A 25334-nucleotide genomic window follows, 5' to 3' on the forward strand; every position below is an offset into this window, starting at 1 on the left:
TATTATACTAGCAAAAGAGTGTGTGCGGGGGAAGAATCATGACTAGAGCTAGGCAAAAAATTTTGAATGACTCTTTTTTTTTGCCATATATATTCATTCAGATTTGGGTTGATTGAAACATTTTTGTGAATTCATGTCAAATTCACTGAATTGTTTCAATCGAAAAAACCCTAAAAATCCCAATAAAGTGAAAACATTTTATTTTGCCATTTTCAAAATAAAATATTTTGACTTTTCAATTGGAAATGACTTTTCAATATTGAATTTTACTTCATTTTGATTTTTTTTTAAAAGTAAAAGAACTTGAAAACAAAATGAAACATCTTGTTTCTGATCAAATGAAATGTTTCCTTCAACCTTGGCCTTAAAAAACCAAAACCAGCTCTCTTTAGTTCACTGAATTTTTTTTTTTAATTCATTTTATGTTGATCTGAAACAAGTTTTATTTTTTATTTTATTTTTCAGTTTGGTGACTGAACCAAAACATTCGTTATTTGCACCAGTCTAGTGCTTACTTTATCTTTTGTACAACCCTATTAAACCCTCGATCATCTCCTTTCTTTGGCTGTCTTAAATCTTTTGTTAGTGTTTTGTTTTGTCCCTGCTGGCAAGTGGGTATTGAAAGTTGCAACTAGTCAAAACCATGCAGGAATTCATTTGAGGGGAGGAAAGTTGTCTGAAAATAAAGCTTCCCTACAGAAGGTTTCAGAGTAACAGCCGTGTTAGTCTGTATTCGCAAAAAGAAAAGGTGCCACAAGTACTCCTACAGAAGGTGGTAGTCAAAGAGTCACCAGTCACCAGAAAATAGGAAATAGAAATATAAGGAATGAAACATTGGTTCCTAGGTTTTTTTATGGCTTTCCTATAATGTCTGAATGAGAATAAATTTTTTTGAATTTGTGCCTGCTTTCCATCTGTGGGATGGGCTTCCATTTCATAGACATTAATGTAAATCTATAATAACTCCATTGAAGCTAATGAGGTGACATCAGTGTCATGGACACTAGAACGTAGCCCTGAAAATATAAAACAGCTTCAAGAATACTTCAATAGGATGAAATTGGTCAGATATCCTCTGATTAGTTGTTTAAAATGATCAATAGATTGGCAACAGCCAACTCCAGACTATAATTCTGTTTTAACAGCAGCAATGTTGTTGGGGCAGAGACTACACTGGGGTTTACCTGTCTTTACTGTAACAGTGGCTAAGTGTAATGCAGTAGTTCAGGTCATTTTTAATTTTTGTGGCTATATTATAAGCTGCTAAGAGTACTATATAGTGCAACAGAGTGGAAAGCTTTTTCTCTCTGTACTTGGGTCATTGATATTAGTTAAGTGTCATTCTTACTTTTGGATCACTACTGAAGTGATGTGGCAGTCAGATCCTCAGCTGGTGTAAATTGGTGTCACTCTATTGAAAGCAGTGGAGCTATGCCATATTCACCGGCTAAGAATCTGGCCTTGCGTTCTGGGAACCACATAAAATCGGTTACTTTTATTGGCAATTTCTCAACAATCCATTCATGCAGTACAGTACAATGTGACTTCTCTGGGTGACTCATGCCAGCTGTCCCCCTCCAGAGAAGAGTCACTTGAACTCCTGCTGACTTCAACAAGTGTTGAAGGAATTTATCATCTTGAGGATTAGGCCCTGTCTGAGGAGGAAAAAAAGAGGAGGGGATATGGTAACAGAAGTCTGCTCTGCATGGCCTCCATCTTTCCTACTTTTCGGTGATGAGGGCATTGACAAACGTAGTGAAGTTACAAGAACTGTGTACCTTTTCAAAGGGCAGTTCTTCCTTAGATCCAATCACCTGTGTCTTTGGAAATTATGGTCATCTTCCTTTTTAAAAAAAGGAAAACATAGGGTGCTTTTAATAGTTCAAAAAAATAAATAAATAAGAATTATTCTTCTACCATGAAACATTATCAAAGAGAAACATAATATGAATAGCATTGTAATGGCTGAGTTACTAATGCCGAGATACCTGTACGATTGTTGCAGTAGTTCCAGACTATGATCTATTGTTTAAACGGCATGCATTTCAAACATTGCTTAAAACTTGTATTCGCATGATTGACACTAATGGCTCTGAAAGAGACACTGCATTCTATCAAGTATGTAATTTGTGGGTTTTTTTTTTTAATTGCCTGAATACCTGTTTACGCAGCAAACCACAACAGCTGGGAAGGTGTTGTAATGGGATAGCCAATTAATAAGATGGTTCATATTTTTTAAGTGGCTAAAATACATGCTAATATTATCCAGCACAATGACTGCAAGGAAGTGGTTATTGATATGCATATTAGAAATTCTGTAAGTAGCAGAGCTGTGGCATTTGGATCTAGAGCTGCATCGAGATTTTGAATCACCTAAATTTTGGTGGTTGGAGTTTTGGTTTGGGCTAGCTTCTAATAAATATGAGACCGTAACATCATTCTTTGTGTCTTTTCTATTACAGTTACCTGAGAAATGTGTTTTAACCTGTTAAAATAAGAACAATGAGAACTACATCTTAACATATTGTAGGCATGATCCTAATGCACGTGGAGTCAATTTGCCTATGTTGAGAATTCAAGATAGAATTCTACCTGGTACTAGTAAAAGTCTGATAAAAAACAGAAAAAGCCTTATCCCAGTCAATAAGGGTATGTAGAAATAAGGCAAACATTCTGTATAGTGCTTAACACAGCCTGCTTTACATAGCATAGTTCTCAGGCTTAAGTACCTGTTCTGTCTCAGATCACGCTGTTAGCATATTTCTTTATTATCTGGGCACAATAGGAAGACAGGAGGCAAGGGGCAACTCAGCCTTTAATTCTGTACTTCCTTGCCTTCGGGGATTTAAATTCAGAGTGTAGGAGGTTATAGTCTCCCTCAAAGCCTGTGTTAATCTTTCTGGGAATTATGTGTGAATTCCTCAATAGATGAATATACCACTTAATCTGTTTGTGTTGGGTGTGGGTTTTGTCAGCCTGAGGTAAATTGCAGAAAAAGGAGACACTAATACAACTACACAAGGTCAAGAATTATTTCTTTCAACAGAGTTCTTTTCCCCCTTGTCGTTAACTGTTCTCCATTATTTAGTTAATGATAGAACTAAAAGAGGAGAACAGGTGCTGAATCTCTACCAGCATATTGGATTAAAAATTCAATACAGGTAGCCCTTACTTTAAGATGAACTATCTGCATTCTGCAAAGCTAGTGAAGAGCTATAGGGGCAGATTTTAAAGGGCTGCAGCATCAAGCATCTGATATTAGTTGTTTTTTTCAGTCACTGAATAATAATCTTTTGTCTAATATATTCTTACTGGATTAATCCTCCTGAATGCAAGAAACTTTTCTTCTGTATATGTAATGGTAACACTACTGTTTAATGCTTTGTTCATGCTTCTGTCAGTTTCATGGATCCTTGTTGTGAGCACCAATGTGTCCTTTGTAGAAGATTATCCCGGTCATAGGATGTATTGATCACTGTAGTAGCGTTTATCTTCATAATAAGAAAATGGCAAAAACTTTAAAGGGGCAATAAAGGAAAATCACTGAAAATAAGTGTACCCCCCCAACCCGAACTCTCATTTGTTGAAAGAATATGCATATTAATTAAAAATTCAGACACTTCATTTCTGTTGCAAGGCTCCTTGCGAATGACAAATTATTTTCCACATCTACTATTTGTTAGAACTGACAGACGAGATTAATATGCTTCTTAAATTGCCATTGCTAAGGGTCAATTAATAAGTGAACTAACCTTGTGAAAGTCATTCTGAAAGACTAGTTATGGATCTATAATGGTCCCTGTCAAATTACGTAAAATTGAGAAAATGAGAAAGCTGTCAAATAAATGGCAAGCTACGATACCTACTAATTACCTTCTCCATAAGGCAAATGAGCTTCTGTAGTTGTTGCTTAAAGAAACAGGAAATGTATGCTAGAAATGCTACTGATAAAATAACATGCTTAAGTGCACAAAGACTCGTAGATAAACTTGCTTGAAGAATAAATATACAAATCTTCTTTGGTGAGCGAGAATGACATTTTTTGCAAGCCAGGAGTGTATATGCCAAGATCAGATGAAAATTAGAGAGGGATTTTGAGGCATCCATAGCTGTAATATATTCATTGTGTCCTCAGATTTTTCAGACTCTATAACTGTGGGGTTTTTTAGCTGACCTCTTGATCTTAACCAATTTGTCCAGAATTATGATCTCAACACCAAAGGAAAGAAAATACCAACTTCTACCAGGAGACGTGTCAGGGACAGACATTTGACACTGGGTTTCTTTGTGATTGACAGTGAATCTTAAGCTTCCCTCGCTGCTCTCTTCCTCTGAGCTGGCCAAGTATCACTTTATTTCCTCTCAAAGCACTTTGAGATCTACTGATGAAAAGTGCTACAGCAGGGGTCGGCAACCTGCAGCACGCGTGCCAAAGGCGGCACACGAGCTGATTTTTAGTGGCACTCTGCTGCCAGCCGGGGTCCCAGCTGCCAGTCCCGCTCAGCCCGCTGCCAGTCTGGGGTTCCGTCGGGGGGGGGGGGGAGGGAAGGGGACTCCTTAAACGTAAAATTTATTACTGGCACGCGAAACCTTAAATTAATGAAGACTTGGCACGCCACTTCTCAAAGGTTGCCGACCCCTGTGCTGCAGGAAAACTAAGTGGTGGTCTTATTAACTATACAAAAATCCTACTTCCTCTAACAGGCCACACAGCTACAGCGGACAGGTGGAGCAGCAGGACAACATGACATGAGCATAATCACTTTGCGTTCCCCTGAAAGAAAGAGAAAACTATTAAGATCTGATTTTAGGCTCTACTGGCCTTGACAGTGTCCCTTTTAAAGAACTGACATCTATAATACAAAGGAGAAGAAGTAACAAGAGGATCAGGAGCTGTAAGGTGAAATGAAAAGCAAAAGGGATGTGTGGTATAGGAGGTATGGTACAATATAGTAACGGACTTGGGAGGTTTAGCAGATTTCTCTTTTCACCTATTGATTTCAGTGGCAATTTAGTTTGGCAGTTGGCATGTAACAATAATTTCCAACAACGAAATAATCTAATCGGCAATTTTTCAGGTAGCAAATGGGTCATATCAGCTGTCAGCAATTGCCAGTTACCATAGGTAGGCTGGTGTGCTGTATATTTCAATCCAAGCCCATTTTTAGCTTGTTTTATAGCAGATTATGGATTAGCTAGCTAAATAATTTATCACTTGCTAAGCATCTTTTGTATTGACCCTCTGGAAAGGGAACTGTGGATAATACCCCAAATGGCATTATCCTAATGAATACTGAAATGATATTATATATATATAATTAATTTGGATAAAAGCCACATATTTTCTCTGATGGCACTGATGGCCATTCATGCATTAATTCATACATTCAAATTCTGCTAATGTTAGTATAAGGGACTTTGTATTAGTTTGCTTGAATGTTCAGGGAAGCAGAGGTCTTTCAGAATCTTGTGCAAGGAGTGCTGAACTGGAAATTAGTTATTCAAGTCATTCACCTGTTTATAAAAAATGGTCCAGTAAGAGTGCAGAAACAACTCTATATGACTGAAATGATCAATCACACAGCACAAATAGCAACTACTCAAGGCAGAAGTCACAGCACACAATTTGCAAACAATCTAAAGGCTGAAATATGTTCACTTATAATCACTGTTGAACAATTCTGAATGATGAATGCCCTTCTAAAATTTGAAGTCTTTCCACAGGTAACCAGAAAAAGGCTAAACCATCAAATGCAACAAATAGTTCACTCAGTTCTATTTGCTACCAACCTTCTGCTAGCAAAATCAACGAGTTAAAGCAATGGAACCATGATGCAGAAAAATAAGCTTAATGTCAGTTTACCAAATTCGTTGTTTCATTAGTAATAAAATGTTTTCCACTATGCAAATGCTGTTCATGATCAAGACATTTTTGTTGAGTAACTTTCTTAAACTCTTAGACTCTGTAATTTACCTGCTGTCAAACCCCATTTGAAGTAATGCAGTCTGTCACTGACATAACCAAGAACATGTCAGGAATTAATGAATTATGAAAGTTTTTTCTACTATTATGCATTTTTATAAGTCATTCCACCCCTACTACTAAACAGCAGATGTGTACTTTTCGAACAGCCCTTCTTCCTTAGTGAACTATTAACTGTTGTGCCATTTTGGTTCCTGCCTGCAGAGGCAATTCATAGACATGTCTGCTCACTTGACCTTTTGAGTGTCTGTGAATATTCAGCAACTGTTGATTCATTGTGGGAGAAATGAGGGCTAAATTGTTGAAAAGTCATTAAAAATCATTTTCACGAGCCATGTTCCTGCAGTTGAAACTTCCAGTTCCTTTGAAACATTGTGTGGTATTAAGTCCATCTGCCTTCTGATAGTAAGTAGATTTTTTAAAAAACCAGTGTGTAGTAAAATTAGGAGAGATAATAAAATATACTCCCAGTCATAACTCTACCCCAGCTGTCTCCATTTAATGGCATGTAGTGTGTCTCTAGGAGGACCTATAGTGCCATCTATTGAATGATTCTGTGATCCTGCAACCTTCCTATAGAATTAAATGAGACAGCCATATGTGCAAGATGATTAGCACATCCTATTATGGATATGAAGATGTTTTTCCTTTGGGTTTCCTGGGATGGTACATGGAGAGTCTTTAAATTGGCTCTTTATCTACTTTTAAATTTGACAAAATCTTTGCAGATCTTGTTGTTGGCATGAGATGCCCCTTTGTGTCTTAGCCCTAACTCTTTTATGTTTGTCCTATTCACAATGTACTGTTCTTTTCCTTATCCCACTCCCCCCACTGTTTGTATGAGGGATTATGATCTCTGACAGCAGTTTCTTCAATATACTTGGTACTTGCATAGGCTCCATAGGAGAAATTGGAACCTTGAGTTTGTTGAACAGATTGCATATGTGTTCTGGCCTTCATGTTACAGTCATTTATTACTTGCTCCTTCTGCATTTCTTACTAATATTGTACCTCTTGTAAATATAATATATTACAATGTCAGTAGAATTGTTACCCAAGTTTGAATTTATTCCTAAATTGTTTATCCAGTATTGAATCTATTTACAGTTATAGTAGTGAGCATTCAGTTTTGCAGAACTCCTTCCCAAGTAATATTTCTATATAGAACAGTTTTCCTCTGTGTGTTAATGTCTGTATAACTGATGTGTTGCTACTGACTGAAGCACAAGAATCAAACAGTAGGTATAGATTGGATGTGAATTTCTTTCTATGTTTCACAATAAGCAGCAGGTTACTTAATGGTGATAAATAGATAACTCCAAAAAAGAAAAAGTTTCCATATCCATTGTAAGCATGTTGCTGGAAACTATCCTTGCAAAGTCAAAAGAACAAAAGGATATTCAAAAGAGCTACAGTGATGTAGCACACAGAATGAACTGAGAACTTCTGTACAATTTTCATCATGCTCTTTTACATGAAGGTTGTTTACTTATCCCCATCATGTGCTGTATTGCATAGAATGTATGTATTGCATATTGCAAGTAGTTATGAACAGTATATTGTACACACAGACACAGATTCAGTTCTAGATGACACCGTCTTCTGATGCCTAATCCACGATGAAGGACTTCTCACAGTGGAAATGCACATGCAGTCCAACTCCAACTTCCTCTGTGCTAGGTGGGGAGTGGGGAATGCTGGTGCTACCAGAGTTGGGACTACTTGTATGAATAAGTGCTCGTCAGTGATTGGACAACTGGTTTGAGGTTGATAGTGGCTGAAGTTGTTAGTGATATCCACTAGATGCGACTAAATAACTCTCACTTCATTTAAACAGGGGTATATTGTTCATATATTTTATACTTGAAATATGATCAGAAATTTCAGCATGGTTAGGCCTAAATACTCAGAAGTGACTAGTGAATCTGGATCCTTCAATTTTGTCATGTCCAACCTGAGCCAGATTAAAGGGGCCTCGTTTTCATATTGGGAATGCTCAGCACTCTGCGAAAATCAGGTGTCCCCAGTCGGACAAAAAAAATAGGGACACCCTTGAAACTAGACATTTTTACGTTTAAAAGTTTAAGTGAAGAGATTTTTCTTGAAGGTTTTTCTTTTTCTAATCAAATAGGGTGTAAAAACAGTCCAGTGCTTCGCTATTGTAAGGCTTCAACTGCTTCCTCTATTTTGTGGGTATGTTTATCTCTACTGTGTGTTACTTTAATTATCAAGTCTTGTTGTGGTGACCCTGTTTCTTTGAAATTAGTTACCTCTTTCCTAATTGCTATTAATGTCTAATAGGGTATAATTTTCTCTTTTTGTTAATATGTCATTTCCTCCTGTTCTTTTAGTGATTTTCTCTGCTGGTTTCAAAGATAAGAGTTTTTGTTGTTGTTTCAGTTGTGGCTTTTCAACATGGATAGCAGGTTTCACTGCTATACTTCCTGTGGTGCGATTGGGAAGTTCATGTGTTCTGTGATTGTTTCTTTTACGTGCGCAAGTTATTTATTGGAAAGAAATGTTTCACAAATTTTCAGCTGTATAGTTCAACATATCTGTTCTTTTCATTTGTAATTATTGGGGTAGGTGGCATTAGACAGTTTTGTGGTTAACTTTTTGCGAGTCATTGTAATTAACTTTTGACATTCAGGTAACTCCTTTCTAGCTGAATTATACCCTTTTTTTTTCCTTTAAGTCTAATTTTTGATTGGAGTAAGCAGCAAGAAACTAGAGAGCTGAAAAAAAACAAAACTAACATCTCTACATAATAAGCATGTCCATTGCATAAAATAAATTAATTCTAGAGCTGGGGAAATTATTTGGCCAGCAAACTGAAAAATCAGGGGAAAAAATATTTGATTGGCTTGAAAATGTTTGGAATTTGTCAGCAAGTTGGAAAAGTACAGTTTGGGTCATATGAAATGTTTCATTTCAATCAGCTGCAGAAAACGTACATGCATGTCTGTTAATCTAATGTTGAGGGCACATGCCTGGGTGGGTTTTGAATAAATTATTCATCCAAAAATTGTGTCCATCTTAACTAATTATTACTATTAATTAATATAGTAAAGTACTTTTATACGGTAGTAATCATACTTTCCTGCCACAAAGATCTTTCAGCTAAAATAGACAAAACAAAGACCAAACAATTGGAACAACACTTCCGGTAAGGGAGAATGTGGAGAGACTTTTGTTACTAAGGATTCCTAGAGGAAGAAGGCTTTAAGGGGAGAGAACTGTTAAGGAGAACTGTTCCTAGCACAGGGGGAATCATGAATGAAACTGCAACCAAGGCAGTAAATTGAGTCTGGGAATTTGTTATGGATTTTCTTGGGGCCAGGTTTTAGTCCTAAGGAAGAAAGTGAGAAGCAAACGTTAAGAAGAGCACAGGGAGGAGAGAGAAGTAGATGTGTAAGTGAGGCCACAACGATGTTAACTTGACTGCAAGGATGGGGAATTTGTGATAAGAGACAGGAAGCCAACAATGGGGCTCAAGAAGTGAGGGTGGAAAGGGGAGAAATGGTCCGATCATCAAGGGAAGCTAATGACTGAAGAAGCTTTATTTTGGGTAGTCTCATGTGGGAGGGATTTAGGGGAATGCGTAGATGAGAAGCAGTAGGGCCAGGAAGGAGGAAGTTGCACCAAACAGAGCAAGAAATAAAAACATGGTCAGGAGTGAAGGTAGAGAGGAAAAGACATAATGTGATCACATGGGTAATATTTAAAAAGAAGCAATAGGAAATAGCAAAAGACTTGATAAGGGAGAAAGAGTGAGGAAAGAGAAAAGATTACATGGATGTTGTGGGCCTGAAAGATGTGACACGAGTGGACAAGAAGCAGGAAGACAGAGAAGAGGTTCAATTTTGGAGATAGACTAGTGGCAGGACATCACAGAGATGGTGGCAGGACATTGCAGAGAAGATACTGAGAAATACCTGGAGATGCCTAACCAGCCAAAGGGCTGGAGTTTGGGTTGAGAGCTAGACTCATGTATTGATATAGTAACTGATTCTATTAAAACAATTATAAGGAGTTTCCAAATTAGGACTTGCTGGCCAAGGCACAGATAACGAGGTGGTGGTGGTGAGGAAGGTGGTTTGATTCTGGGGCTGCCAGCTTTGAAACACTCACTTGTTGTTAAAAGTACCCAAACTGTCTTGGAACCAAACAGAAATCAGAAATGTCATGGAAAAATTAACCACGCATTGTGTTTGGATCAGAACAAGCCTGAGGCTCCTTTATTGATTACAAGCGCAGGGGGGTAACAGCTCTAAGTAGCTGCCCCGCAGTATACAGAAAATACAGGAGCTTATATTGCTATAAACCACAATTTGTTAAACCCACTTCCTTTAACAGCATTTTCCTTATTTGGCATATAGTGCAAGTTTCAACAGTAGCTTTGCCTTATTTGGAGTTTAGCAAAAACAAGCTTTTCCTGTTATTGACAGGTGTTTTCTTTGCGGTTAATGGTTTTTTTTTTTTTTTAACTTTTAGTGGTTATGGTAACATTTTTTTAAGCTGTGCTGTTTGCAATCGCCCCTTAATGGAATTTACCTCACTCTTTTCTTATGCTTTATATACACAGTTAGCTTTACCAAAGATTTAGGCCTGTTTGGGAAATTTAGGCCTACTTGGGTCCACTGAATTTTTCCTTCACAGAAACAACATCTAGCTCAAACTAGAGGCACCGGAACAGGCTGCTTTCTGTATCCACTTCCATTATATTTACCTCAGTAACTATATTTCCTGAAATAAAATGTAGAGCCAAAGTCAGGCATTCTCTTTTGTATGTAGCCTTCTCATTAGAAAAACTACCAAAAAAAGAAGCTCAAACCATTCCACATTGTGTATGAGGAAAAGCAGCTGAATGTCTATGACCTGACATGAACTAATATGTTTAAAGACCAATAAGTTCAGCTGATAGGATTGTGAAATACGTCCCATAGACATTCTATTGGCAAAACAACTGGGCATAACAGGAAATTCAATAAAGCTAACTGTAGACAAAATCAGTAGAAACTCATTTAGTTGAAAGTAAAAGGCAAAGAAAAACAAGTGCACCATTACCACCTTTCCCATACATCTTTGTAACCATTAGGGCCAGGGAAAGAATACAGGGGGGAAATAAAATCAAAACTTTGAACAACTGTGAAAACTTTTATGGTATTTTTAGCCAATCAAATGTCAAAATCTTACCTTAGCAGTATAACAGAGCTGACAACCTCTTATTTGTGAATGCGGATATTGGAGAAAATCAATAAAAGAGCTCTTGTATTTTATGGATAACTAACATAACTAAACACAGCTTCACAGCAAACCATATAGATGGGAGCTACAATAACTCAATCTTTGCTGTCAACACTGAAAATATGTTCACTTAGGCATACTGGATAGGCTCAAAAACAGCACAGAATGCTTATTGGAGGAGACCATGCTGAGGAAGGATATTCCTGTGGTCACAGTCAGGTAGAACACATGGTGGTCAGGGGTGTGGGGAGATCCCAGATGATGGGTGGGCATGTCAGGATGCATTATGTTTGTGAGAGATCGAATGACCACTTTTTTTTAGGGGGGAGAAGGCTCAGAGGGATATTGCAAGAGAGATTTAGGAATGATGTAATGCTTCAGGTTCCACTGATACTCCATGTGCAGGCAAAACATACACTTGAGTCCGTAGGAGTTTTCTGAATAAGGAGTGCTGAACAGGGACCTTGGAAAGTAGCGAGTTGGGTCATTTGATGCTTCTGATGCTCCCATGAACTTTTAAGGACATACAGCACTCATGAATCTAAGTTCAGCCGGGTTCTCAGTCAATGTCATTCATGAACAGAGTGAAGAAAATGGAGAAAAGTTTGTTCATATACTTTAATTAAACAATTCCTTAAAAGGCACTATTTAATGGAGTGGTTGCATCCGTTTTGTAACCTGCAAAGTGTAGAAAAGTTTGTGTTTTAGTGCTGTTTTCCTCCACTGAAACAAAAAAAACCTACTAATACTGATACAAAACTGGCTCAAACCAGTGACTTCCTAGAATGTATATCAGGAAGTCCTTTTTTTCTTCCTCCCACTAGTACCAACAGATACTTTGAACAACATAGTAATATGACATAAAACATATATACACATGGTGATATATCCCTAACTTTTTCATTGACCTTTATTTCTTCTGCTTAAATGGGTTCTCTTGTTTCTGCTCTACTTTTGATTTTATTTTTATTTTTTACTGATTAAGTTTTGCAACCCCACTGCCTCTTAACTGGAATCTCACTCTGAGATGGAACTCTTGTTGAGGCTATTGTCATTCCCTTTATGACACTCATTAGTGCACTGTCTTTTCAAGTGGTAAGAACAGTGAGCAGGACTTGAGCATTCTTTGGGGCGATTTAAAAGAGTATTGCCATTCTCCGTCTGTTCTTATGCATGTGTGTTTGTTGGTTTTGTTGTGCAGCACAGAGCCTAAAAAGGCTGGCAGTGCTTGTTGTTTTCATGCTTTTATTTCAGTCCTAGTTCCTCCTCTTTTGATTTCCTTTAATTTCATGTTTTTTAGTGGTGATTAGACTTGATTGCTTTGGTGTATCCTGATATCCTCTATCCCTCTCTTTTGAGGGCCTCAACATGTGTTCTCTTGTGATATGGGAAGATTTTAAATAGTATTTATATGATCATCCATAATGCTTTCTGTTTGTCTAAAGTACACATGGCTTCACTTGAAGAGCTCTACAACCATACAGATTTGAGTTATATTTGAAATACTCCTTAGGGTTATTTTGGGATTGGACACTGGAGCATATTTTCTCTGTGTCCATAACTCCTAGATAACATTTAAGGGGATGCATGATTTTAAAAGTGTTTTTGTTGTTTGTAGCTTGTGAGAACAGTCCCTAGAATTGTGCTGCTTTCTATGACAAGAATGGTTTTCAATTCTCTTTCTTGTCTTTAGAGACATTGAGAAAAATGAGATCCAGTTTTCCTAAATAAGGAGGGCTGAATAGGGTTCTTGGAAAGTAGAGAGTTGGGATATTACCTAGCATAGTCCAAAACAGAAGCAGATTGTAACATGGATAAAAACAGGACATGGTAGAGTACAGTACCATGGCAGCCAATGTGCTAGCGAAAGGGAGAGAGAGAGAACTCTTTACAGAAAAGGCCTAAAGGAGGAAGGATAATAAAATTAGGGCAGCACAAAGTGATCACAGAAAAGACTGCAATGTGTCATATGATGCTTCTGATGTATTCAAAGGTATATAGGGGCTTGATTTGGATGGGAATTAGGTGACTAACCTGCTTTTGACTTTTGAAAATCCCACTACATGCCCATCTGCACTTTTAGGCACCTAAATACCTTGGAAAATTTGACCCTATGGGGGTATGGCTACACAGCCCCTGGCACCAAGCCTCCCAACCTATCCTTGCAGGGCTCACTCTAATCCTCTAAAAATAGCTGTGTAGACAGATCTGAAGGCAAGAGAAGTGGGTGGGCTTTAGTCTGAGCCACAACTGTCTACACAGCTATTTTTAGAGTGCTGGCATGAGCCCTGCAAGCTCGAATCTTTGACCTGGGCTGGGAAGCTCACTGCTATGGGCTGTGGAGAGGTACCCCAAATGACTTGGTTGACATGTATTATGGTTCAGTTGTCAGACTGGTGCCAGAAAGTCAAGCTACTTAGGGTCTAATCCTGGTTTATGATTCTGACCATCTATATGAGTTTCAACAGTCATCTCATTTCTGTATCCTCTCCCAGCCTTTGTCTTGTCTATTTTTATTTTAACCCTTTTGGGGCAATGACAATTGTGACATTACCCAGGGTACAATCTGGACAGATGGACAGCTGTGGTGTCTCAATTCTCCAACCTGGCATGCCTCTTACACTGCTTTGCTGTGAGAGCAATCACTCCTGATCTGCCCACACACAGGCTCCAGCACGTAAATCAATCCCAGCTATATTGTATGAGTGCTATAGCCAGCCACTCATGAATTACATTGCAGGGTAACACCAGCAAACTCCAAGTCCCAGACTTCCCCCAGTAATGTGTGTCTTGTACCGCCCAGCTCCCTCCTAGACAAAAAAATCTCATATAAAGTCCATCATTTCAATAATAGAAGATGATATGCACAAATTTTGTTGTCTCAAATGGAGTTTCCAAATCACATCAATCCAGACACACACTGGTTTAGATAAAACAATAAAACAAGTTTATTAACTACAGAAAGATAGATTTTAGGTGATTACAAGTAATGAGGCATAAAAGTCAGAATTGCTTACAAGAAAATAAAAGATAAAATGCAATTAATATCTAACTTAACAAGCTAAATGAATTCAAAGCAAAGGTGTCTCTCACCACATGCTAAGAAATCTTACTGGCTGGATTCTTTTCAGCCAGGACCCCTCCCTCTGTTTAGTGTTTCCTTGTCCTTCAGGTGTCATTGATACCATGGGCAGAGAGAAAGGGAGGCATATTTTGGGGTCTCTCACACACCCTTTTTCCTGTTGAAGAATGGCCTCTTAACCAGGTGATAGTCCATTTGATTTTGTTGACACCTGGCTCAGGTGTTAGTTTGCCTTTTGTCTTTGAGGAACTGGTTTGTGCCTGCTTTTATAAACTTGGAACATATCTCAGTAATGTTATACAGTAGAATCTTATAACTTTACATAGAATGTTGCCACACATATTTTACCAGTTCAATAATGATCAGCAAACTATGAGTTTTCAAATAATACAAGGCATATTTTGTGCAAAATCCATCATAGCCTTATAAAAAGGGTGAACATAGGGATACAGGTGGTGACAACCATCCTACTACTTGTATGTACTATTCTTAGCAAAATGAGGCTGCAGTTTCAGTTGGGGCTCCGCAATTCTACCCTAATATTAAAATAATGATAGAGATGATCGTTAATTACCCTGTGCCTCATTTTCCCCACCAGTGAAATGGGGGTGCTGAAACATGTCTATTTCATAGGGTTCTTGTGGGGGATTGATTCACCAAATATTTCTAAACCTATCAAAAATACTCATCTAGTCTCCTAGCACAGTCCAAAACCAGACCTGTGTCCAGGCCAGATTAGATGCCTGCCCACTGATCCTGACTGCCAGCACTTGTACTCTTTTATTCTCAACTAGACTTCTTTGGACTATCACCACCATACAGGTGTTGCCTATTCTTCTGGAGGAATAGATATGTTCCCGCTGCTTCCCAATAATGCAAAGTAGAGAATTCCAGTTGTTCATTGCTTGACTTTGCACAACTCATTGAATATCCTTTTCCCTCTACTTCTCTGTCAGAACATGGGGAGGATGTCTTTTTCACAGGGACTTTCTGAAGGTTAATTAGTTAATGTATGTAACATGCTCTGAAGATGTGAAACACCACAAACAAGGCCGTGATCCTATGTATAAAGACTTGATTCTGTATTGATATCAGTGGGAATGTGTTGTGTGCAAGGAATACAGGCTAGGGCTACAAGTGCTAAATATATCTTGTATGTGATCAGTGTTATAAACATAGCCAAATAACTGCAGTTAAAGTAAAGTTCTATCTGTTCCAAAATGGAATACGTGTGCCTATCTTTGTATGATACCAAACATCATTTATTACTTAGTAATCTAGTTTTGCTTTCAACACCTTTAATTATCTCTAGGAGTAACTGATAGAAATATCAGATTGTTTCCCACCTTGAGTTTTTCCATGGACTCAAAAAAACCACAACAACCCTCCCTCCAAGAAACAACCAAACTTTGACTAACCCAGCATTAGTTGGGTTCTTTGGTAAGCTGAAAACCTCAAAATGCATTTTTCCAAAAACAAAACAAAACAAAGAAAACAAAACAAAAAAAGAGGTTAGTCTTGTCTTGTAGCAAAAGCTGAGTTCATTTAAGTGTAAGATTTCTAGGATTTAGTCGTTCGTATTTAATGTACTCTATTCTCTGAAATGCACGCCATTGTTCTCTATAATTCTTTAACATGCTTTTCTACACTGTGATCTAGTTCACAGAAAAGAACCTTTTCATGCTGACAGTAAAGAAAAAAAGTCTTTAACCTTGGACTCCAAGGGAAAATGGTATTTCTTCCCCCACCCCCACCCCAAAATTTGGATTCAGAGGAACATATGGTGATGGCGAAAATGCATTTACTAGGACACCAATAGCATTGAAGTATCTACATTAGATTAGGTAATTAGAGTCTTGATCACCAAATTTAGAGTCAGGCAGACATTTTAGCATATTCAAATTTATTAGCAGGGACCCTGAGAGTTTTTGTCTTATTCTATAGCACTGATCATCTTGTATCTGTAGGGGTCAAGTCGGCATATTTCCCACAACTGAGCTCCTGAAATTAGAATGAGTGGGCATTGGTGGGTTAGAACATTTACTGTTTTATGCTTCTGTGTTCCCATTATGACATCTAACAACCTGGATTTCTCCAGGCCATAGTTACAGAGTTATATTCCATCATTAAAGATTTGTTTTAATGCTAACAGTAAGGAAGATTAGTCTGTCAGAACTTAGTGTCTCTTTGGCAATTCTTATAGTAATTACCAGGTAGAAAAATCCCCACTTGGCAAAAGTGTGTTTCAAACTAGCAAATACACTAGAACGTTTCTGTTAAGGGTGTTTTTGTTGTTTGTTTGAACTTTCAGGTTTCCAGGACTAGCTGTGGCTTGGAGTACCATTTTAATTAGCGTAGAAAGGACTATGGAGGTGATGTTGGACAGCATTTTTTGGCACTTGTGTACTTCCACCTCTTGGAAAAGAGGAAAAACAAACAGTCCCTGAATTTGTTGCTGCTTTGGATGCAGCAGAGATCTCTTATCACAAAAAAAGAGAACTGGGGCCTGATTTTTCAGAGGAACTGAGCATTCCTAACTCTACCTGAAGGCTACAGGAAATGCAAGCGCTCAGCACTTCTGTAAAATGGGCCATTACAGAAAATAAAGCATGCAAGAGCTATTGGCTAGGTAACATTCCTGCAGTTCTCACCTCAAGGAAGGCCAAGCAGTAGTGCATTGTGAGTAAAGCTATTTGCTGTGTAAAAATCTTTGTGGTAAATAAACAGTAAAATAAGTAAATAATTGAATCAAAGTATCTGTATGGATTTGATCATCTTTTGCTTTTATATAAGTTTGACCATAATGAAACTTGGGATTCAGGCTGCCATACAAAATCATGATCAGCTAGGTCTCTTGCTTGACCAAGTTCATTCAAACCCCCCGACTCATTTTCTTTCAGCTGAATGTTGCTTGGATAATAATAAATACAATATGAAAACCTCAAAATGGATTGGGCATAGATGCTTTTTTCCCCCTCTGATCACTGTATAGTAATTCTAACTGAGAAGGATGTAGGTAAAGGAACCAGACAGAATTATATTCGGTGGACTTTGAGACCACTCCTACCAACAGTAAGTTAAGTCTCTTGTTTGAACCCCAGGGAATCAGAGTGAGATCAATTCTGGAAACTATTAGTGGATTTGACTTAACAAAGATAAGGCTATCTAAGAAAGGCTTTTGATATTCTCCATTATTTCCTTTTCCTTCACACTGTCGTATTATTTTGTCCTGTGGTCTTCATTCCCCCTTCTCCCCCCGATATAGGTTTTTTGTCAAATGGCATCTAACTTCAAATATAATCTATATGATAGCACAACTTCTTCCAATACATGCCCATTATCTTGCATTTCACTTGCTAAGAAGCCACTCTAATTGCCCGCCCCGTCCCAGCTCCCCAGCTCCACCCAAAAAAATCATTTCATAGCAATTCAAAAGAGGAGAATAATAATTAATTAATTAATAAAAAACCCTTGAAATCTAGTGGGGCTTTAGAGATGTGTACATATAGGTCCCCGCACTTTCAATGAGTGAAATTAGAGGGAGCAACGAATATCATTTTAACATTTACTCTTAGTTTCTTGGGAGTTCATGCTAAGCACCACTTCAGGAATCAAGACCCGCTTTGATGTTGGCTGTGACCTTTTATTCTCCTTACTTGAACAATGATCTGAATTATTTAAAAAGAGGGGGCATCAGAACTGATGAAGAATTGGAGTCTATGGCTATTTATATCACGACTTTGTTAAATTCCTTCTTCTGCTCACAGGTCAGCAATGCTTTGTGCCTGATGTTCCAAAGAGGTTGAAGCAATTTCTTCCTAATAAAGAATTAATTACTGTGTAATTCTACTGGGAGTCATCAGTCTCTTTTGAAATTCTTCTTAATTTACACACACAGTTAAAATGTAGTTGTGTTAAGAGAAACAACAATTTCTGAAAATCCTATCCTTTATATAGCACTGTGGGGCCAGATATTGTAAATGGGACATTGGCACACTTGAGGAGTTTTGCTTGACTAGAGGGTGTAGAATTTGTTCCACAATTATTTTCTGACCGTACGGTCCACACAGTGTCTGCTGGGGACATAGACTGACACCAGCCACGCCTGCAGGGGCCTGAGGCGGAGCCACGTATGCCGGACCATGCAAGTGCAGACCGCCACGTGGCCCAACAATCGCAGGCACATGTGAGCGGTGGTGAGAGGGTGTCTGCGCACATAATCTTCCAGTTTTCGGATGCGGTTTGTGGGCTTCTCACACATATCATCTAGTTTTCTAAGTATACAACCTTCCCTTTTGAATTTGAACTAGCATGCTTCAGGCTTGCTCTGTAGACATGGATATTGATGCTACTATGGAAGTCAGCCAAGGTTTCAGTACCTTATGCCCTGTTCAGTGAATGGAATATTTTGAATACCAGTTGTACTGCATATATTCTAGCATGTCCAAAACACACAAAAAACCCTCCACCTTTTTGCTCCAAACCCTGCACTTTTTTATGTGCTGATTTTTCGTTTTGTTTTTTCTGCTTCTTTTGTTAACACAGATCAAATCACCCCCGCGCCCCCCCCCAAAAAAAAGAGAGAGAGAGAGAGAGAGAGAGAGAGAGAGAGAGATAAGCTATTAAATGAATGATTAGTTTGGAACCTTTTCTCATTTGTCATGCCTTTAATAATACCTTCTTCATCATGTAGGCTGCAAATCCAACTTACAATGTTTTTGAGACCAACCTTTAAACTGAAGCCTTTACAGCAGGTTCAATGTTATTCTGTTATTTTAATGAGTTTTTCCTAATTCTGTGAAATCCTTACAGTTTTGAAATCTTTAGAAGTTTCTGTTTATTGATGTTGATAAATATTAAGGTTTCTAAACCCTTTTTTTCCCTGCAACAGGGAAATTTAAGCATCTGTGCATAAGATGACAGCTATGTATATATTTATACTATGAAAACTTACAACAGTCATAATATGAACATGGTAAAATTAAATGTTTATATCTTTTACTATATATATTTTCCTAAGAATTTTACTAGTTTTTCCATAAACCTGGCTGCAATTTTAATCAGCCATTTGTAGACTATCCTGTTGTTCCTATTCTTTCTTTTAGTTACAGTAGCTTTCAAATGGTTTATTTGTGAGATAACTCATCAACTTATGCCAGTATAACTTTGGTATTACTCAAGAAAAAGTAAAGAAGAAAAGTAGATTAAAAAAAGATAATTTGTGATTTAATTATCCAGGGCAGAATTTAAGTAACAATTAAAATGAGGTATTCTGTCCTCACTGATAAGATGGCAAATCAAAACTGTTAGGTGTTTCTCCTAAGAAGACCTCTCTGGCATTTCATAACCTGAAGAAAGCAAGAAAGATCATTTTAACATCTCAGATAGATGTGTCAGAACTGTCAGAAAGAGAACAGATTGAAGATCTATAGTAATTGTTTGTTATGAAAAAATGATCTATAATTTAGAGGAGACATTCAGAAAAGTCTTCATTCAGATAACGCTCTAGTGCTTAACATTTTGTTGAAAGAATCTATTTCCAGCAAAACATGTTGGAGATAAAACATGCATGATAAAGATAGAACCTTTCTAAAAATAAAAGCAAAACCCTTTATCTTGAGCCTTTTAGGCTTTATGTGTATGAAAGAGAAGGAAATGTATGTATGTAGGAAAGAGAAGAGGAATTTCATATCTATAATTAGCACCAATATTCTGCTTTACAACTTCTAATTTCTATAATAAACATTAATTCATAAGTAGACTATATCTGCCAGATACTATGTTCCCTAAGAGATGCTCAGAGCCTTCGATTCCTATTGACTCAGGCACTCAGCACCTTGCAGGTTGACTGCAAACACTTTCCCAAGGAGCGACAATTTGTGAAGTTGAAATGCACCAATAATGTGACTATAGCTTGAAGTGGAACCAAAAACTTATCATATATGAATCATAGAATATCAGGGTTGGACGGGATCTCAGGAGGTCATCTAGTCCAACCCATGACCAGTCCCCAACTAAATCATCCCAGCCAGGGCTTTGTCAAGCCTGACCTTAAAAACCTCAAAGGAAGGAGATTCTACCACCTCCCGAGGTAACCCATTCCTGTGCTTCACCACCCTCCTAATGAAAAAGTTTTTCCTATCATCCAACTTAAACCTCCCCCACTGCAACTTGAGACCATTACTCCTTGTTCTGTCATCTGCTACCACTGAGAACAGTCTAGATCCATCCTCTTTGGAAACCCCCTTAGGTAGTTGAAAGCAGCTATCAAATCCCCCCTCATTCTTCTCTTCTGCAGACTAAATAATCCCAGTTCCTTCAGCCTCTCCTCATAAATCATGTGCTCCACCCCCCTAATAATTTTTGTTGCCCTCCACTGGACTCTTTCCAATTTTTCCACATCCTTCTTGTAGTGTGGGGCCCAAAATGACACAGTACTCCAGATGAGGCCTCACCAATGCCGAATAGAGGCGAATGATCACATCCCTCGATCTGCTGGCAATGCTCCTACTTATACAGCACTAAATACTGTTAGCCTTCTTGGCAACAAGGGCACACTGTTGACTCATATCCAGCTTCTCACCCACTGTAACCCCGAGGTCCTTTTCTGCAGAACTGCTGCCTAGCCACTCAGTCCCTAGTGTGTGTCCACTAGAGGACAAATAAATTGAATATGTATGTAATAGGGTGATCTTCCCCTTTGAAGGCCAGGGTCCCAGCAGCTGCCAGTCTTGGTCAATTAGCAAGCCCAGATGGGAAGGGGAAAAGGAATTATAAAAGCCAGCAAATGGCTCAGTTGAGTGAGGAGCTGCAGGTGGGAGATGGGCTCCTGCAGTAGGCCTTGAAACAAGAGGATTGGAGGGAAGGGTGTGTTCTCCTTTCGGCATAGAGGGGAACAGCCTCTGGGAGCTGTAATCCCTGGTAGGCAGAGGAACCACTTTTTTGTTTGTGTGTATTTTGCCTAAGTTTTATGTTTGAATAATAAAACTGTGCTTGGAAAGAGACTTGGGTATGGCAGTGAGGTCTTCCTAGGCTGAGGAAACAGGCCAGCAGCCTTGCAATTTTTTTATGGATGGGAACCCACTTTTCGAAAATAGCAAGATGATCAAAGTCCACATCAGGATGCTCACAAGGGTGGTTTGGCATACCAACAGACATTTTGTCCCTGTTGTACCTATCCATGTCAACTTCTAAGGGTATGTCCACACTTCAGCTGGGAGTGTGTTTCCAGCTTGTGTAAATGTACACACGCTAGCTTTGATTGAGCTAAGCATTCTAAAAATAGCAACATAGCCATGGTGGCATGGGTGGCAGCATGGGCTAGCCATCCTAATACAATCCTATCTGAGACACAAGGTATATGTTCAGGCAGCTGGCCCCTCCTGCTGCCCATGCCACTGCAGCTAGCTTCAGCAGAATTACTGCGTGTATGTCTATCCAAGCTGGAAATTAGTCCTCCAGCTGCAGTGTAAATGAACACTAAATGTGGGCTTTGAAAATTGGGCTAAATTCTCCCATTGGGGACAATTGTGCCACCACTCTGAAATTACTTGAGCCACCATAGAACTGTCAGGGGGTGGCACAGTTGTCCTTGAGGGGAAAAATGTGGTCCACGCTATCTAAATATGCTGCTTACTAGCATGATTTTTAGTCTATTTTTCTTGATACTGTATAACAAACAGCTAGTATTTTCTTTATATTTTTGTAGAGTAGAAAAGCTGGAGTAATTATTTGTTAAAAGTTATTTATAGCAACTTATTTCTTTGTGTCCAGGCTGTTATTTTCCCTGAACTGTTCCTCTAGATAATGCAGACTCCTTTTAAATAGAGCCCTAAAGTGTTGAGTGGTTCTTTATCACTTTTTTCCCTAACCCACTGGTAGCTAAGTGGTTTTCCCTAGTGGGGGAGTACTATATACCAACACTCTGAAGATGAGTCTGACAAAGTTTCTCCACTCTGACCCTGCACTTAGCAAGTCATTTTAAATAAAACTAACAAACATCTCCGATGTAGACTTTCAATAAATACAGCATTAGTATACATATCCTCCAAGGAAATGGAGGGTGTTTCAGGTAGCAGTGTTACTGATTCAGTAGGGGTCATTCTTCAGTACTACATTAGTATTGGAAGTAATGCTCCATTAAGATGCTTGAGTGCACTCTGCTGCTGGAAATGCTGATGTAGCCTCTTATGGCCTACAGATGCCTTGGTGCTTTTTTACAGGACTACGATTCTTAACTGCATCTTCCTGATCAGATTCTGCCAACTTAATTCCCTTTGTAGTTTCAGTGTGGTCGTTTTGCACCAGCTCCAGTTGATGTAAACAGCTTTTGCACTCCAGCTCAAAAATGGCTGCCTTTCATTGATGGGTGAAGATGGACAGCATTGTCTGGAAGAATGAACATGGGGCTGGGAGACAATGACCCCTGAAAAACACCCAGTGAGTCAACTGGGGGAAGTCTATGCAAAATGTGTAAATCAGCAACAGACCTGAAGTCCACATTGGAATACAGTTGATGAACGGAGTAGAGCCCATAACAAGCTTTTGTTTTGTAGTTAGCTCTAACCGAGGATGAAGGAAAATTGTGGTTACCAATGAAAAGGTTGAGAAGAAAAAGGAAAAAGGACTTCTAAGCATAAAGACCAACTGACCTGACCCCATCATATTGCCGTAAGGTCATAGCTTGGATGGCAGCACCAACAGGAGACACTGATGCTTGTATGCAGAGAAATGAAGGGGAAACAATGTGACAACACAGACACTTCAGGCTAAAGGGGAAGCCAAGTACAGTCAGTGACCTGTAACAACCGTGCTGTGAGATAACATATATAGGAAGCCTAATGATAGTACTGCATGTTGGCCAGGATGAAGCCTCTCTGTTCCTTAAATGTTAGCCATATTGCCTAATGCACTTTGGGAAGAAGGTGCTTAGATACTATGCTGATCATCACAATATAAGAACCTATATAATGACCTACTTAGACCTGTAGAGTATAGAACAGAATAGTACACTGAAGACAGATCTGTTGTATATGCTGCTGTCATGTAAACCTGCTACATTTTTTATCTTTTTTGGGGGGGGAGGAGGGGGGGGGGCTATATTCATATGTAGCTGCTGGCATGTGTATAGTAAGTGAAGCAAACTTCCATTTTAATGGGATTTAACTACCTAAGGCAAATTATCAGAATGATTCTTTGAAGCAAATTGATTTTAATTTTGTATTCAAAAGGCAATGGTAGGGAGGATATTATCTAGATACTAAAGTATTTAAGTTTGTCTCCGAGTTTTTGAAGAGGAAGGTCAAGAAGGGGTATGTAACTGCCTCATCGGTTGACTTTCCAATGTATGCAGCCATACTGTGTAAATTACTGGAGCAGAACTGCAATTGACTGAGAGTTTGAGATGAAAATATAGTAGAGAGGCCTCATAGCCTGAGCCATCTCCATTACAAGCATGAATAGACGTGTGTTGTTTGATGAACTGAACTAAAAGTTCCAGGCACAAAATAAACAAGAGTAGGATCATGGGCAAACTTGATGGGTGCTGCAAACATTCTATGAAGTCAATTAGATTCCTCCGAAACCAAGATGCAAATGTAAATATAAACAATTGCTCACCATAGTCAAGAGCGTTTTTCTATACTCTGTGAAAGGTGATGATGTGGGGTTTCATGAGATTAACATCCCATGGAGGTTATGTGAGTATCTACCTTTTATAAATCCTGTGTAATACAGGAATTATTAAAATCAGGATGATGGATTGACTTTGAGTGGCAGCACTTTCACAAAGATATTAATTTCACAATTAAACAGATCTGGATCTTTTTGATGTGCTGTCCTGGGTATCTTTTTTACTTCTGAACCTGAGAGACCCTCACTTCAGATATAGTGAGTGAAGTTTGATGAGAAGTTAAAAAGCAAATTAAACAGTCCTGTTTGGAATGGAAAGTATTGAGAAGAAATTGTCTTGTAAAACTCAGATTAAAATTCATTGTTGCCTGAGATTTACATCTTCTTTATTGCTTCTAAACCTCTACCTGTTCTATCGGTCTACTAAACTCTGCCCTGCATTTCTCACCCAGGCTGGGAACATTAGCCCAAAACTGGATCTGTACCTTAAGCCTGTGAGCTATCATGTTTCTAATAAACACTCCTGACTTTATATTGCCCTGAATGTGGTCTGCTTATATCTTCCTTAACACTGAGACCGTGGGACTATGCTTGACTCTTTCTGAGAGTCTGAGAGAGAAGCTTGCTAGTGTGAGCACAATGAAGGTAATGTTCAATGACTTTTCAAGTCCATACATCCAAAGGATAGTTATTCTTCCCAGATTTTCTTGTAATAATGTAAATAGCTTTAGAGAGCCGTGGGGCTGTTTGCTGATTTGGGCAAGCCTGCCTATCTGTTTAACAAGGGTCATTGGTTCAAGGAGTTATTCTGTTGGAAGTCATGTGTTGTACATGTATCTTGAACCACAGCTTTAAGCATTCCCAGTCTTGAGGGAGGTGAGTATTCTGGGCAAAGGTGCACTGATTGGACCTGATTTTTAGAGGTTCTGAACACCCACAACTCCTACTGACTCGAGTGGGAGTTTTGGGAGCTTGACAGTCTGCATATCTGTCTTTCTCTCTAGGCATTTATACCCTAACTATCACTCTGAGATCTGAATGAACAATTTGTAGAAGGCTTCTATATGTGCTTAATAGCCAGTGTATGATTTTCATTGTCAGCCAAGGCTGGGTTTAAGCACCAGTTGGACGGCCAACTCTCTGGAATACTAGCGCCATGTGTACAGAGTGATGGTAACAATGGGTCATAAGCAGTGTGCTATAGTCTATCATTTTAGAAAGCAACCTCAGGGGATGAGGGGACAAAAGCAACAGGTAAGTTGGTGATCAAGATATGTACTGTACAAAGAGAGTAAAGAAATCCATCATGATTTGTACATGAGATCAAGCAGAAGTCAGGTGAGAACTGTTGGGTTTCATATGGGTGATACATGTTGACCAGCAAGACCTCAC

The 25334-nt window shown here is 38.6% G+C and overlaps 1 protein-coding gene across 2 annotated transcripts in view; it reads left to right on the forward strand.

Moving 5' to 3' along the window:
* The window catches only part of CDH13 (cadherin 13), a 789423-nt gene that overhangs the window by 421317 nt on the left and 342772 nt on the right, over positions 1-25334 (forward strand). The window contains exon 6 of one of the 2 annotated variants that reach the window (XM_073308070.1): positions 4705-4843. The exons of the other annotated variant lie outside the window; for it this stretch is intronic. Within the exon in view, the coding sequence (XP_073164171.1) occupies positions 4705-4827 (123 nt within the window). The 3' untranslated portion in view covers positions 4828-4843. Of the gene's footprint in view, positions 1-4704; positions 4844-25334 lie in introns of those variants that run through there. 2 annotated transcript variants of the gene reach the window in all.

This window comes from Lepidochelys kempii, chromosome 12 (assembly GCF_965140265.1).
Source record: "Lepidochelys kempii isolate rLepKem1 chromosome 12, rLepKem1.hap2, whole genome shotgun sequence".
NCBI classification, from domain to species: domain Eukaryota; kingdom Metazoa; phylum Chordata; order Testudines; family Cheloniidae; genus Lepidochelys; species Lepidochelys kempii.